Source organism: Asterias rubens, chromosome 1 (genome assembly GCF_902459465.1).
Source record: "Asterias rubens chromosome 1, eAstRub1.3, whole genome shotgun sequence".
NCBI classification, from domain to species: domain Eukaryota; kingdom Metazoa; phylum Echinodermata; class Asteroidea; order Forcipulatida; family Asteriidae; genus Asterias; species Asterias rubens.
Window position 1 is genome coordinate 31268382 of NC_047062.1, and position 15223 is coordinate 31283604.

The 15223-nt window shown below is 39.5% G+C and overlaps 1 protein-coding gene across 1 annotated transcript; it reads right to left on the reverse strand.

Annotated features, from left to right (window-relative positions):
* Positions 1–4462: 4462 nt before the first annotated feature.
* On the reverse strand, positions 4463–13509 carry LOC117292334. Its single transcript, XM_033774361.1, has 3 exons — positions 12677–13509; positions 6043–6234; positions 4463–4618 (listed from the first exon to the last, which is right to left on the reverse strand). The coding sequence occupies exons 1-3, from the start codon at positions 13302–13304 to the stop codon at positions 4539–4541; spliced, it is 900 nt and encodes a 299-aa protein (XP_033630252.1). The 5' UTR covers positions 13305–13509; the 3' UTR covers positions 4463–4538.
* Positions 13510–15223: the final 1714 nt, after the last annotated feature.

Below are 15223 nucleotides of genomic sequence, written 5' to 3' on the forward strand. Positions count from 1 at the left end.
TCGAGCGTCAATTTGCCCTCTCTGCTGATTGCCAACCAATTGTTAACTCACAATAAAATGATAATTTCACGACCATAGGAGAGCCTTCAATTACTTGTTCTATAATGGAGGCGCCCATCAAATGATGGAAGGTTAATCATTATAGGTCAATACCTTATTAACTCTATTCATTGTGTAGGGACGTGGAATGGGGCTTACAGGCAAGTTGAACAATATTTCGTGTATGGAATTTACCGTTCGGCTGTTTTAACCCTTTAACTGTTTACAACAAAACAAACATTTTTTTTATTTAAAAAAGGTGGAAGCGTTTTTGAGATTATGCCGAAATTCTGGAGCTGTTAGTGTTGTGTCCACGTAGGAAGAGTGATCAGCAATTGAAATACACCGAGAAACGTTACTGCAGTAATGCTTCTTATCTGAGAAACGTTACTGCAGTAATGCGTCTTATCTGAGAAACGTTACTGCAGAATGATTCTTATATGAGAAAAGTTACTGCAGACATGTTTCTTTCTGAGAAACGTTACTGCAGTAATGCTTCCTAGATTCGATTGTTTGGGGGTAAAATGTGATGTGTTTTCCCATGACCACATTACAGTGAAACTATATTCTAAAATATTTTAATGATTTGTACTGTCGATTAGCCACTGTACTTCTCACCAAATGAGCTTTTATTGTCATCAATTATTTGGAATCATTACTAATACCAATTCTGTGAACCTGTCTCTGAAAATTGCACCTAATCGTTTGAACAAAACATACTCCGTACTCGTCCATTATTTGTTAGAATGGACTCGTTTATCCATCCCAGCTGTCCACTCATCATTCATCCCATTGAAAATGTCCAGGACGAAATTGACTGAACAGATCTCCATCAATTCTTTCAAAATTGAAGGATGAATATATCGTCTATTAAACCATATCAAACGAGAAAAACTAATTAGGCTCTGTCCAGCCTTTCATTTATTGTCATGTCTGCGACCGACTAGTTGGACATGAAGGGGGAGCTGTGGGGCCCCGCTTGACTGCGCTAATTGGATTGCCAATTATGAGCGCAAAATCATTCGGCCAAAATTTGTTCTTCATGAGGATACATGTTGACTTGTTTGCAAAATTTATCAGGGAATATTTCAAGGGCAGACGATATAATCCAATCATGAATTTATTCCAATGGAAATGGTTGGTAAAATATTGAGCTTAATGCTACAGTAGCTGCACATGATCTATATTATCGCTATGAGACATTGTCGCCTAACCATGTTTTGATAACATTTCTTGTGCATCAATTTATATTCATTTGCGATCCGATCTTAGGAAATTCCTGTATTCATTTATTGACAAGTTTAAAGGGTGCAATACTCCTAACATGATTGGGGGGGGGGGGGCAGGTCAAACATGGCGGGGTTCAGGTTGACTCGGTTACGGTTCGTCGTGCCGACCGTGTGTGGCCCCGGTTCGAATCCCGGACCGACTTGCATGTAGATGGTTTCAGTCCCTGCAATAATCCAAACGTGGACTCATTATTTTCCCGCAATTGTAGAGCTGCTTTTATGAAGTATGGCACCGATCTTTTTTAGCACCATGTATGGTTTACAAGGTGCTGTGACTCAATATGCAGCCAGGGCGAGCCCCTTCTCTTTACGAAAAGTGCACTGGGTTCGTATACGTGTAGGCCTATTACAAAACACACGGGACCAACGGCTTTACGTCCCATCCGAATGACTATCGGTAATGGTTAAGTGTCTTGCTCTGGGACTCGAACCAAATTCAGAATGTCATGTGGCCTATAGTAGATTTTTGCTATAGTAGCACTGACACAGATTTGCTGAAGATGACACCTGTTTAATTTCATATCATGTAAACAATTTAATAATGTACACAGTGACTTGGAGAAAAATACATTACAATGTACGGAATAATATAAAATAATATTTGAAGACAACATGGTGTTGCTGGAAATGAGTTTTATATAAGTTGTATTGAGTTAATTAACTTAAAGGGAAGGTGCACATTTGGCAATTACTCAAAACAAATATTAACTTAAAAACTGACTTGGTAACGAGCATTGTAGAGCTGTTGTTAGTATTAAACATTGTGAGAAACGGCTCCCTCTGAAGTAGCATAGATTTTGAGAAAGAGTTAATTTCTCACTAAAATAATAAAAGACTTCTAGATACAAATTCGTCCATCAAGTGTGTTTTTTCTGTCATCATAGCTGTTGTTAGTATTAAACATTGTGAGAAACGGCTCCCTCTGAAGTAGCATAGATTTTGAGAAAGAGTTAATTTCTCACTAAAATAATAAAAGACTTCTAGATACAAATTCGTCCATCAAGTGTGTTTTTTCTGTCATCATTTTCTCGCAACTTCGATGACCAATTGAGCTCAAATTTTCACAGGTTTGTTATTCTATGCCTATGTTGGGATACACCAAGTGAAAAGACTTGTCTTTGACGATTACCAAACGTGTAAACGTATACCTTTAACATTACCAGTCGTATAATAATCCTTCTATTACAAACCAATAGTCATATCCATTCTATATTTACATGTTTTGAGTGTGTGTGGCTGTGTGTGTGTAAATAAGACTCAAAGAAAAATTGCCGGTTTATCTCACAAAATATCAATTTATACATTTTTATACAATAATATAAGAAAGTCACCCAAAAATATATAACCAGTTGCTTGTTTTTTCAATAAACTATTTACATGCAAGTTATACTTCCAGAATAATATATACTGCACTGTGATTGAGAAAATATATTACTTTCCTCAGATATTGCTTTCACAAATCACATTTATTCGAAGTGAAATGTTTGTCAAGATGCTTTATTTATACTATCGAAATGATGCTGTAGGCTTTTAACCATTCATTTTAAGAGTGATAACAAATTTACCATTCCTTAAAACAAAGCAAAGAAATCAAAATATCTATAATTTTAACTGTAAATTGAAAGGAATTGAAAGAAAACAATGTCAATTAAAAAGCTTTAAACTATTGTGGAAAAAATGCTATGCTAAGTCGTTATAATAAGTCTGTTAAACATTTTAATATACCGGGCAGGTTTTCAACCTTCATAATTATACTTGATCCAAGGCTTTCGCACCGAAATGGATCAATTAACAACATGCGTCACTACTTGGTTCGTACCAAAATGGATCAATTCGAATAACAAAAGGTGCGAGTAAAAGAGTAGTGTAAGTAAGAGCTTCCTCATCATATAATGTAGACTGTTTGAGACATATTGCTATAAGTACAGCTGTCAATTTCACCAAACTTTTCCTAACGCTAACTTAGGATGTATCTTAAAGGCAGTGGACACTATTGGTAATTACTCAAAATAATTTGTTTGCATAAAAGCTTGCTTGGTAACGAGTAATGGGGAGAGGTTGGTAGTATAAAACATTGTGAGAAACGGCTTCCTCTGAAGTGGAGTAGTTTTCATGAAAGAAGTAATTTTCCACGAATTTGATTTCGAGACCTCAGATTTAGAGTTTGTGTTCTCAAAATTAAGCATCTGAAAGCACACAACTTCGTGTGACAAGGGTGTTTTTTTTTAATTGTTATCACGCAACTTTGACGACCAATTGAGCTCAAATTTTCACAGGTTTGTTATTTTATGCATATGTTGAGATATAGCAAGTGCGAAGGCACTTTGGTGCTTTTAGAAGACTGGTCTTTGACAAATTACACATAGTGTCCATCAGGGTCTTTAAGACTTGGGACGAGGTAAGTTCCGTATCCGAGGACTATAGGATGCATTGAACCCATCCTACGTCCTAACTCGAGCTAGTTTCGTTTAATACAATAGATCAAAGTGAGATATTCTGATTCTATAATGAGATGTTGCGTTAGAGTCTGTGGCCCTTAGTCGATGAAATGATGCAATAACCCCTTTAACTTCAACAACGACATCTCCGAAAACAGATCAACAAAATGAGATATTCTAATTCTGTAACAAAGAACCAAAACCTGTGAATAACTACATTACAGAACCATGACCTGTGAATAACTACATTACAGAACCATGACCTGTGAATAACTACATTACAGAACCATGACCTGTGAATAACCTACATTACAGAACCATGACCTGTGAAAAACTACATTACAGAACCATGACCTGTGAATAACTACATTACAGAACCATGACCTGTAAATAACTACATTACAGAACCATGATGATTACTGGTTTATTGGACATGTTGAGATAACCCTTTTAACTTCTCAACAACGACACCATCGAAAACAGATCAACAAAATGAGATATTCTATATCATAGAACCCAATACCTATGACTATATCATAGAACAAAATATTGAAACACTTGTTAATTTCTTGGACATGTTCAGATAACCCCTTTAACTTAAACAGCGACACCTCTGACTCGCAAACACCCTGGAAGGCTAAACTACTTGACGTATCTCTCTTAGTCTCTCTGCCTCCTCGAGGGTTAGGTAGCCCATATTCACACCTAGAGCTCAGGGATCCTCTACTGTGCAGAATGCAATCCACTTAAGAGACGACGGAGGCCAGACTACTCACATCCCCATGAATGCCTTGGTGACGGCCTTGGCTGTCGTTATCTTCTTTTCGTTCCTCTTGTATGTCCTGTATTCCACTGTGAACAACAAAAACATTAAATAATTAGTGCTCAATTTCATAAAGCTGTTGTAGAAATATTGCTTGACAAATGTCTTTAATAAGCACATTTTTAGTATGGCATCAGTCACCAAATGCACACGTTAAAGTACTTTGGGTTGGAGCTTTTTCTGATTTGCTTAGCATGTTTTTGTGCTTAAAGGCTTTATTACGAAATATGTCCCAGTTATGTAGAGCTGCGGACAAGTTTCTACTTTGCAAAAGAAAACACCAGGATATCAGTCACAAATGGTACGTGGGATTGTTTTATGGCTGGTAACTGTATTCTGGTAAGCATAGTTTGATTGTGGTTGCTGCTCTTTTCGTCTTGGACTTCCTAGGGCCCAACAGTTTCATAGAACTGCTCAATATGGGGGGGGGGGCTCCCTGACTACCCTTCTGGATATGCGCCTGCTTGTTGCCACCCTCCTAGCCTCTAGCCCCCGCCCCTCTCAATTGCGATCAAAGATTTTCAATTATGAATATCGGTTAGTGCTGTACAGTATACATTCTATGATATACTTACTAGCCTATTATTCAAGTCGGATTGTGGGATTTAATAACCCCATCATAATAAACCTAAATGGATTAAACGCCTGCTCGTACGATCGTAACTTCCAGTAATTTTATGAGTTTGTGAGTGCTGTGGGTTCTTTTATATAGCCCAGACCATTGTCTCCATAATGCATAATGTATATGCTTCACTATACATCAACTTGTTATTGAGCCCAATTGACATTTGTGCTTGATGGTACTTCTTTACATGAGGAAAATACTGTGTTAAAGTATGGGAACAGGGTGGTATACCGTCTGCCCAATATCGGCATATTATACAAATTAGAAATGTATAATAGCCCAAGCCCAGCCCGACCTAATTATTCATTTGTCAATTCCCAACTTGTAACTCTAGCCAACTATGGCCATTTGGTGCTTGATAAATGGTACTTCTTTCAGAGGAAAATGGCGTGTAAAGTAAGGGACAGCGGGGATAACCTCTGCCCAATATCGGCATTTTATACAAATTGGCAAAGTATTACAACCCAAGCCCAGCCCGACCTAATTATTTATTGGCCAATTCCCAACTTGTAATTATTGGCCACCTCGGCATTTGGTGCTTGATAAATAGTACTTCTTTACAAGAGGAATGTAGTGTGATTAAGTATGGGAACATTGTGGAGTTACTCTCTGCCCAGTATCGGCACGTTATACAAATTGGACAAGTTTAATAGCCAAAGTCCCACCAACCGACCCAATTATTTACATGTATTTGTCTATTCCTTACATGGCTACCCGTAGTGAACATAACAATTTCAGCATCCAATCCGAGCCACGAATAATACATAAAATGGGGATAAAAGTTCTTCTCGTTGCTAAGAAAGAAACAAAAGAAAAAAATTGTCTTACATGCTAATTCAACCATGAAGACACCCCACGTGACACTCCATATCCAACCAACGAGCAGGAATGTAATGGTGAAGAGTTGGGCTACTGCTACGCATGCGTTGGTACAGACTGAGTTCATGAGTTCGTCTTTCTTTGTTGTGCCTTGGGGAACGCCTTTACAGCAGAAGATGCTGAAACCAGCGATCAAGGTACCTGTTGAAAGAATAGAACAATAACTAACGAAAGAACTCTAAAAACTTCCGGGCCAAAGTGACCCGGATTCCGTGACTAAGTGGGGGCCTGACGTCACTAGACTTGACTCAAGTACCGATCCCATTTATTTTCAGTCACACAAACTCCCCCTACCTGTGCCGCGCCGCAGACGGCGGATATGCTTAGGGACCTCTCTACCAGAACGGCACTTGAATCAAGTCTAGTGCCAGGCTGACTCGATATAAGTTTTACTCTGAGTTGGTCTTATTAACTCTAGGTCACTCTTGCTTGAATTTTCCCCGTGCGCTATGGAAGTTTGTTTCCTGCCCCTCCACATCCAATCGATGACATTTTTTATTGACACCCCCTCTAGGACGTGTGGCATGGTCTAACTAAGGATATCATGGTATATGACCGTTGTGTACAATGTGGATCGGATAAAAAGTATAAAAACATGACATATTTTTTTTCTATGAAAAAAATAGACGAGGTAGATTAACAAGTTATTTTCAAACGGATCAGACATGGCTGCAAGCTTGTTATTGAACATCAAAAACTGCGATGAATAGCCATGACATCTTTCTCATGACATCTCGTGACTGTGTACCAAATTCCATGGTGTTATCATCAAGGGCATGATACCATCACCTGTGCTTCACTAAGGTCAAATATATTGACTAAAAGACTATGAGCACAAAAACACATACAGGCTGATTATGCGATATATTACAATTAAGTGCATTAATTTCGATAGTGATGACACTTCAGAGAGCAGGTGGTGAGGCAGGATGTGTATTGTTGAAGGATGACGTAGAGATATAAATGATAAACAGAAGTGAACGGTAGCCACAAAACAATAATCGGGGGGGGGGGTATCATGGAAGTGGATGAACATATTGGATATAGCTCAGGCCTGATACTTCACTGGGGCAAACGGGGGCGATTGCCTCTCTGCCCTTTGGTTATTGCCTTGGTGCCCTTGATATGCTACAGTTGAGGTTTACATTTTCCTCGTAGGGTGCCCTTTTACCGCAGTAAGAAAATGCCTTGGTGCCGGCCCTTGCCTTTTCCAAAAACAAAGTGCACAGGCCTGATTGCTTCAACTGGTATACATGTAATAGGGCACATTACTTCGGTTGTGTAATTTTCTATGACGGAGAAAAGGTGTTTGTCATGAAATGAATTGGAATTTATATCTTTGGAATGATGTTTTAAAAGAATATAATGTTCCACACTATGCCTCGAAATTGTGTGTTTTTTCTTTCCATTCGTGAACTTGACCATCCACCATTGTGTATAACATTATTTTTGACTCCATATACTGTATACCAGTCTACTCATGTACCAGAGTCTATACATTTAGGCTTTGGGACACGTTCATTAGATCACGTTGCACATAAGGTACGTGATAATATGACAACTTGACTCGTTTTGCGATCAATCCGTGCGAGCAATTATAAACACGAGTATAGCGAGTGACTAGTCTACTGTGATTAAAGGCAACTGTGCATTTTAAATGAGAAAAAAAACCGATTCCTTTTGTATAAATTTGTCTCACGTTTTCGGCTCTTACTATTATTAGAATAACCTTATATCATTTATCTCCTTATGTATCGACATAATAGAGATCAATACCTTATGACGTCATCCAGCCGCCATCTTAGAGGTTTCCGATGACGAAGCAATGGAAACACAAAGATGTGTACGGGCAGCGCACATGTTAAGCAAGGAAACGACAGGTGTTTGCTAATTTATATTTAAATATACGTTTATACATGTATACGTCGGGTTTAACTGCGAATATGATGAGAAACATGAAGGCCTTGTGAATTAATGGTGCGAGGTCAAAGGTGAATATGTACGTGGGCGAATTTGGCTCTTCTGCTTACCGTAAGCATTGAATCGGCGCTTGCGGAAGCGTTGAATTATGTGCAATAATTACGTCAAGTGGCATGTTATCAGCGGGTGGTTTGTGCGCGTTCGTATGACGCTTCTACAGCTAGATGTTCCGGCTACTTTCGTTGACCTCTGGGAGAGGGCGCCCTTCCCAAATGACGTCATGTGTATAAGGTCTATCGAAACTATATTCATTTGCTTCTGGTCAATTTACTCTCATCGTTTGCATCCATGGATAAACACTCGGGACCCACAAGTTATTTCCAATGCCACACGTCGTGTAAAGAGTCAAATCTAATAATTTCTATATTGATCATCATTATGGCATCGGATGATTGGCCACTCGGAACGCTTGAGTGGTGGTTCACGGTAGGCTGCCATAGCAACCATAATGCCGTGTATCTTTTTGTTACAAAGTTTTTCTATTTTCTATTTTTTTAAGTATTTATTTCAATATGTATAGATGATAAAGGCCCAGAATGAAATACCTCAGATCTATTTATAGGGCTCGACAAAAGAATTTGGCCTCGGGGTGAAGGTTTGTGTTTTAAAAAGCAGAACTCATGTTGTGGGGTTTTTAAGTTGCTTAACCACATCGGTTACAACGGTGTCTGAGTGTTGTAGTGGGTTTATGCTGTTTTAAATTGTCGCTTATAACGGTGACTCGCGACGTACGGTGGATTGTTCATGAAACAGCGCCTATAACAGACCTATGTTCGGATCATTTTGTTTATATGAATAACTCATGTTGCTCTAATTATATAAGTTGCTAAATTAATCGCTTATAACGGTGGTCTTGTGGTACACTATAGTGGTTTCAAGTTCGGGGAAATATCGCTTAGGTAGAAGGGCACCAAATGAGAAAACTGTAAATTTCTACTGTAGCATTCCACGGGCACCAAGGCAATGACCAGGGGGCATGGAGGCATTCGCCTTTGTTGCCTCCGTAAATATCAGGCCTGAACCTATCTACAAGAAATATCTGGATGTGTATCTTTAGTAATGTTTACACTGTGCGATCTTAAGTTGACCTCGACTCTTAATTGCTGGTCGGTTTCATGAAAATACAATGATTCTCGCTTGCGTGGACATTTTCATAATGGCAGAGGCATATTGCCAATGATATAGGGTCAATTCCTAATTGTTCTTTCATATTGTTAGGGTTGCCATCGTACCGGAAGATGCTTTCAAACATGGACGCGCCCATGAAGTTCAGTCAAGCACAACTTCATGGACCAAGTTTAGACTGTTAACCGACGTGTGATAACTGAAACAAAATTTTAGTGTGCAGTTTTATTGTCCTGAGAAGTTTCTGGATCGGGGTATAATAGACCCCTTGCATAGGACGTCACCATATCCAAACAGCGCCCTCTGAGGTCAATGGAGACCAAGGGTGCACCTTCGCTCGGCCCCAGCGACCAGGTTTGCGACATGCTTTTAGCTTGTAAAGACCCTCAAAAGTATTCTATTCTAGAAAGATTTTAGAGCCCATGAAAAGTAAAACTTTTGCTGAATTGTGACCTGTGGCTGCTGACTTCCAACTTGGTGTATTTTGGCCGGGATTGTCCCTTGTCTTTATCCCTCGAAATGTGACGTCATAAGTGTTCATTATGTTTAACATGAATGTGCCATAGTATTTTTTAGCATGGTAAACCTGTTCTGGTAAGCATATTTTGTTTTTCTGTGCTACTTTTTGTGTAAGCCGCTCTTAGAAATTGGGCCCAGATCTATCGACCAAATTTGGCACTTACACAGCTAACGCACGCGATATATCGGATTTGCAAAGAAAGTTCTGGTGATCAAGGGATTTTAAGACACAGGCTCATATTGTGAATACACTTCTATGTGTGATGCACAGCCAGTTAAAGCATTCAAGTCACAGTGTCAAATGTTACTTCAGTTTGCCCAGGTTCTCACCATTCTTAATTTGACACACTATTTTTTGCACCCAAACGAAGCGGACAACTTGACGAATTTCCTTGCGTTTTACCTCATTGAATCGATGATTGAAAATGCCAACCACACAAAAGAAAACATGAGCGCACACGGCTAATTAGTGTGAGACAATCGTTAATCATTATCACAGAACAGCAACTAGCTCATTAAGTTTCCTCCTTGTGTTTGTTTTAATAACGATTTGCCTCCAAAGAAAAGCTCATTCCAACCATGCTTTGATCGCAGAATAGCTGTAAATATCGCTCAATCATCTTTGACGTACGCGCTTTGCAATCGACTAGCCAGCCCCCCCCCCACCCTCACCATAAACAGAAAAGAAACAATGAATTTTGGCAATAAGAAATTGGTATGCAGTCAGGCAGAGACGTTGATGAAAATTTGATGAGGTTTTAAGTGGCTTTACGACGACGTTTTGAGATAATGGCAGGACGGTTTTGCTTAAAATACGACGAGTATTAATGGCATGGTATTGAGCCATTGAAGGGACATTTTAGAGAACAAAAGAACAGGTCGAAGGCAAAGTATTGGTTTTTGAACCCGTTCGATTGTTTTAATTCCAATAAAAATAATGACAAATCAGCTGAAATTTTCATTCCAAAAAGTGGTCGCGTGTTTGATATAATCGTCGTAAATCTGTAGTGAATTATGTCCATCGCAGGAAGAATTATCCCTGAAATGAATGCAAAATCTGACAAGCGTTACGCGGTAACGCGAAATCTTTTTGATTCATCGAAATAGTATATTTGTTTCCCCCAGAACTCTGACTTTGTTCTCTGAAATCATTTCGTTCTCTCGAGAAAAATATATTTGTTCTTTTATATACGAAGTATTTTGTTACATCGAAATAACATCCGTTCCTCGAATATCATTTCGTTCACCTGAAATTATATTTCGTTCCCTGATATTTTCTTCCTCGAAATATACTCTCGTTCCTTTCGGATTTAGAGGAAGCAAAATAATGTGTTCCCGAAACCTTCAACTTAGGGCTAGAAAGCTCATTTTGGTAGAGCGCCGGCACGCGTTAATCCAGATGACGTTGGTTCGAGTCCCACTCTGGTAAGTTTGTCTTTGTTTAACCCCACAATCATTCGGGGAATAAATAAACTAGCTGTGTCTAAAACACAATCTTTTTGACATGTTCAAAGGCATACTCTATCTGACAAAAGAATGTTAACCCTGAATGTTTCTAAATTTATCTCAAAAATGAATGATTAATGTGACATTTGACGTACATTATTAAATCGACCGTCATTCTGAAGAGTTGTTCACATTAAGTGGTCTTCCAACCACAACAAATGGTGGCAAGTACTCAATGCTTTTGATAAAAGTAAATGAACCAAATACAATGTGTCTTTTGATAGTTTAAAGGGAATACGTTTGGTGATCACTCACTCTTAAAATTAATGGCAATAACAATTACATGTATTGGTTTAGAAGCCTACATCTGCTTTCGATCGTTTAAAGCAAGTTAGGAAACATATTACTTTAAAGGCAGTGGACACTATTGGTAATTACTCAAAATAATTATTAGCATAAAACCTTTCTTGGTGACGAGTAATGGGGAGAGGTTGATTGGTTAAAACATTGTGCGAAACGGCTCCCTCTGAAGTGCCATAGTTTTCGAGAAAGAAGTCATTTTCCACGAATTTGATTTCGAGACCTCAGATTTAGAACTTGAGGTCTCGAAATCAACCATCTAAACGCACACAACTTCGTGTGACAAGGGTGTTTTTTCTTTCATTATTATCTCGCAAGTTCGATGACCGATTGAGCTCAAATTTTCACAGGTTTGTGTTTGTTATGCATATGTTGAGATACACTGTGAAGGCTAGTCTTTGACAATTACCAAGAGTGTCCACTGCCTTTAAAGTAGTGTGTTTATGAAAAAAATATATACATGTATCAGTTGTTATGCCCACAAAATTAATATGAATCTGGATAGTGTTACTGCAGTAACGCTTCTCAGAGTGTATTCCTAGTTAGTGTTTATTCTTACTGCGTGGACATAATTCGCTCCGGATTTTCGGCGATTTCTCAAAATCGCGACAACCTTTTGAAATAATTTGTTTTACATGTGTTAGTTGAATCGACACTTCAACATTTATAAAGGATTAAAGCAATCGACCGGTTCAAAAAAGCAAGTTATACCTATGGCATAAAGCATAATAATAGTTTTTTTGTGGAAAAACACCCATTACAATTTTACAGGTTTGGGAAATGAGGCCCCTTTGGACTGTTCCAGGCTTTTGATGTGCACTTTGACTTGTAGGACGACAGTATCTATTTTATTTGGCGTCCGATTATTGGCAGTGTTTTAAGCAGTGCAAATTGTCGAGAAGGGGGGAAAACGTTTTCTGTTTGTCTTCATTTCCACGATTGTTTGTTTGTTGAGGTGTTTGTTTGTTTGTCTGTTTGGTTGTTAGTTTGTTTGTTTGTAATGGTGGTGTGTGTTTTGCAATAGATTCTTTCAGAAATGTTTCTTTTTTTTCATGGACTGCGATCTTTTTTGTCTGTTTTAATTTTAAATGTGTGTTAAGGCCTTTTTTTATTTGTTTTATTACAATATTGAAGAGTAACAGAGGATACGTACCTGACCCTGGGATGAAGATGTTAAACAACAGACAGAGATACGCCAGTCCAACAGGCATGTAGGGAATGGCAGCTAATAAGGAATGATTGTTAATTCTCAACTCAGCTATGGTATTGTCATGGGCCTGTCCGGAGGGCCCGCCCGTCGCTAAAGGTATCGCCTGCAAAAGTTTCCCGGACTCGGTTGCCAGCATGGAGAGAGATGAAGCCGATGCGTGGCCGGAGACGCGGCTCGACGGCCGGCCGACCTGAGGCGCCTCGGTGATGGAGATGGACGGCCGGACCATCTTGTTGACCGAACCGTTGAGTTGCTTTCCAGGAGAACCCATCTCCGTTAACAGCGAATCTTCCTCCATTATAACAGATGTCTTCAGAGGATCCATTTCTAAACCTGAGGTGGATAACCTGTCACCATCCTTGTTGCCGATTTTGGACTTCCATTTTGCCGTGGCTGTACACAAAGCTGGGGTTTTGTTGATAGCTGTCGTCTGGGGCACTGCTAAAGCCACCACAACTTCACTCTCCTCTTTCACCTGTTGAGCAGGTGGTTTAGAAGAAGACCCCTCGCTTGCATCAGTCTTACTTTTCATCGTCCCATTTCCCATCGACGATCCTCCTTTGTCTGCCATGACGACTCAATAAACCACCACACTACTAAGGATGTAATAGTCAACCATCAGTACAATGTGGCCTTGCTTCATGTGTGCAGATGTTTTTATCAGCCGAGTGTACCTGTGAAATATCCGAGAGGGGAGACAAAAGGGAGCTGCGCTTTCAGGCTAATCTCAACACTCAACCTTCCCGTGAGTGTACCCCAACACAATCTGACAACTCCCCCGGACTGCAGGAGCGCTTTTCAGGTGCGTTCATCCGTTCGTCTAGAGGCCACTACGGGCATGAAGCACAGAGGCTGCGTTGCTATACCGTCCCCCTATTCGTGGTTCTCAATTGTTAGTGGTTGCTATGTTGGTGAAATCGTCCATACAACAATCAACCACAGCTTTTTTTTGTAGGATGTACCAGCAGCGAAAAATAAAATTAATACATGTAGAAAAGTACTGAACTGAAATCTGAGTTGATTGACTGCGACAATGATGTTGTAGATCGGTTTTTTACACACGCCAGTGGAAAAGCAAGTCCATAGGCCTACACATTAATTTAAGTTATGCCAATTACACTGATGAGATCTGTATTGGCTTGCGGTCGTAAACCTCCCGATTCCCGAAAAATCAACTCCCGGTAGAATAATTAGTAAGACAATGTTCTCAAAAGAAAACATGTAATTTGCCCAACAATGGTGTTACCGCACACCAGGTAATAACTTCATTACATAGTGTGTTATCAAAGTCGAGCTAAACATCCGTATAAAAATGTGCTGCAAGTAAAGACAAACAAAACACGAGTTGTCAACGTTTGTTTTAAATGAACACTGCGAACTGACTCTCCACCGTTTTAGTCCTAAGTCCACAAAGCAGTGATTTGTTGTATTGATTTTACTGCCATTCTGGGCAAATGCTAAAACATTAAACAAGACTGGAGTTGAGGGCCACTTGTGTATATTTGATTAACGGCAATTTAAGTAGACTCAGAACCTACAGTGTGACGCAATATCTGATTATTTTAGTCCGTTGATTGCATGCAGCTTCTGACGTATTGCTTATTGCTCTATGGTTTTCGGGATTGACTTTTGGACGGCGAAACCATTTTGAGTACGAGTGTGTTGTGAATATGTATAAAATGTATAGAGTTCAATTTTCTCTATGGTTCAATAAAGACGAATTGACAAACTGATAAGGCTTTAGTATTATTCGGTAAATATTCTAAAAAATGTATAGGCTACATGTGCCTGGCCTTCACTTGTTAAAATAACACACACACATGCCAATCATAAAATTTGTGTTCATTTTCGGCAGCCTACCTTAATGAAACTCAGGGCAAAACAAAACAGGGTAATTGTCTCCCCCAATGGTGAATTCTAAAGACCGGTGTCAGATGCAATTGTGTCCGCCGTGCAATATTAGGGAGTTTTCGTTTACGACGACGGATGGTTCTGCGACGGTAATGATGACATTTGGCGTCATCTGCGCATGCGTCGGCTTTGAGGACGGTCGTCCCTCAATTTCTACGACAGTACTTGGGATGAATCTTCGTTGTGCTAAAAAAAGACAACGGTTGGCTGAAAAACCGTCGCAGAACCACCCGTCGTCGAAAACGAAAACTCCCTGGCCTCTAGCGTCGCTTTGAAAAATCCCCATAGCACTAATTTTTGTACGAGAGGAAAGCCCTTGAAATTGTCCATCCTATGGTGCTAAACTTGTTTAGATTGAGCAATAATTTTAGGTCAAATTTACCCGTTGTACTTTTGATTTTCTGTGTGCACAAAAATCCCGTAGGGAGGCTTGTTAAGTTCGTTTCGGAGCACAGCCGCCTACTTTTAATTTTCGTTATCAAGAAGTCTGGAAGCCGCTCTAAAACTTTGAATTTTGAATTGAGGGACATGCCAGGATGACGCAGGTACAAACTGCGTCTCTCTATCGTTTTTAGTTCC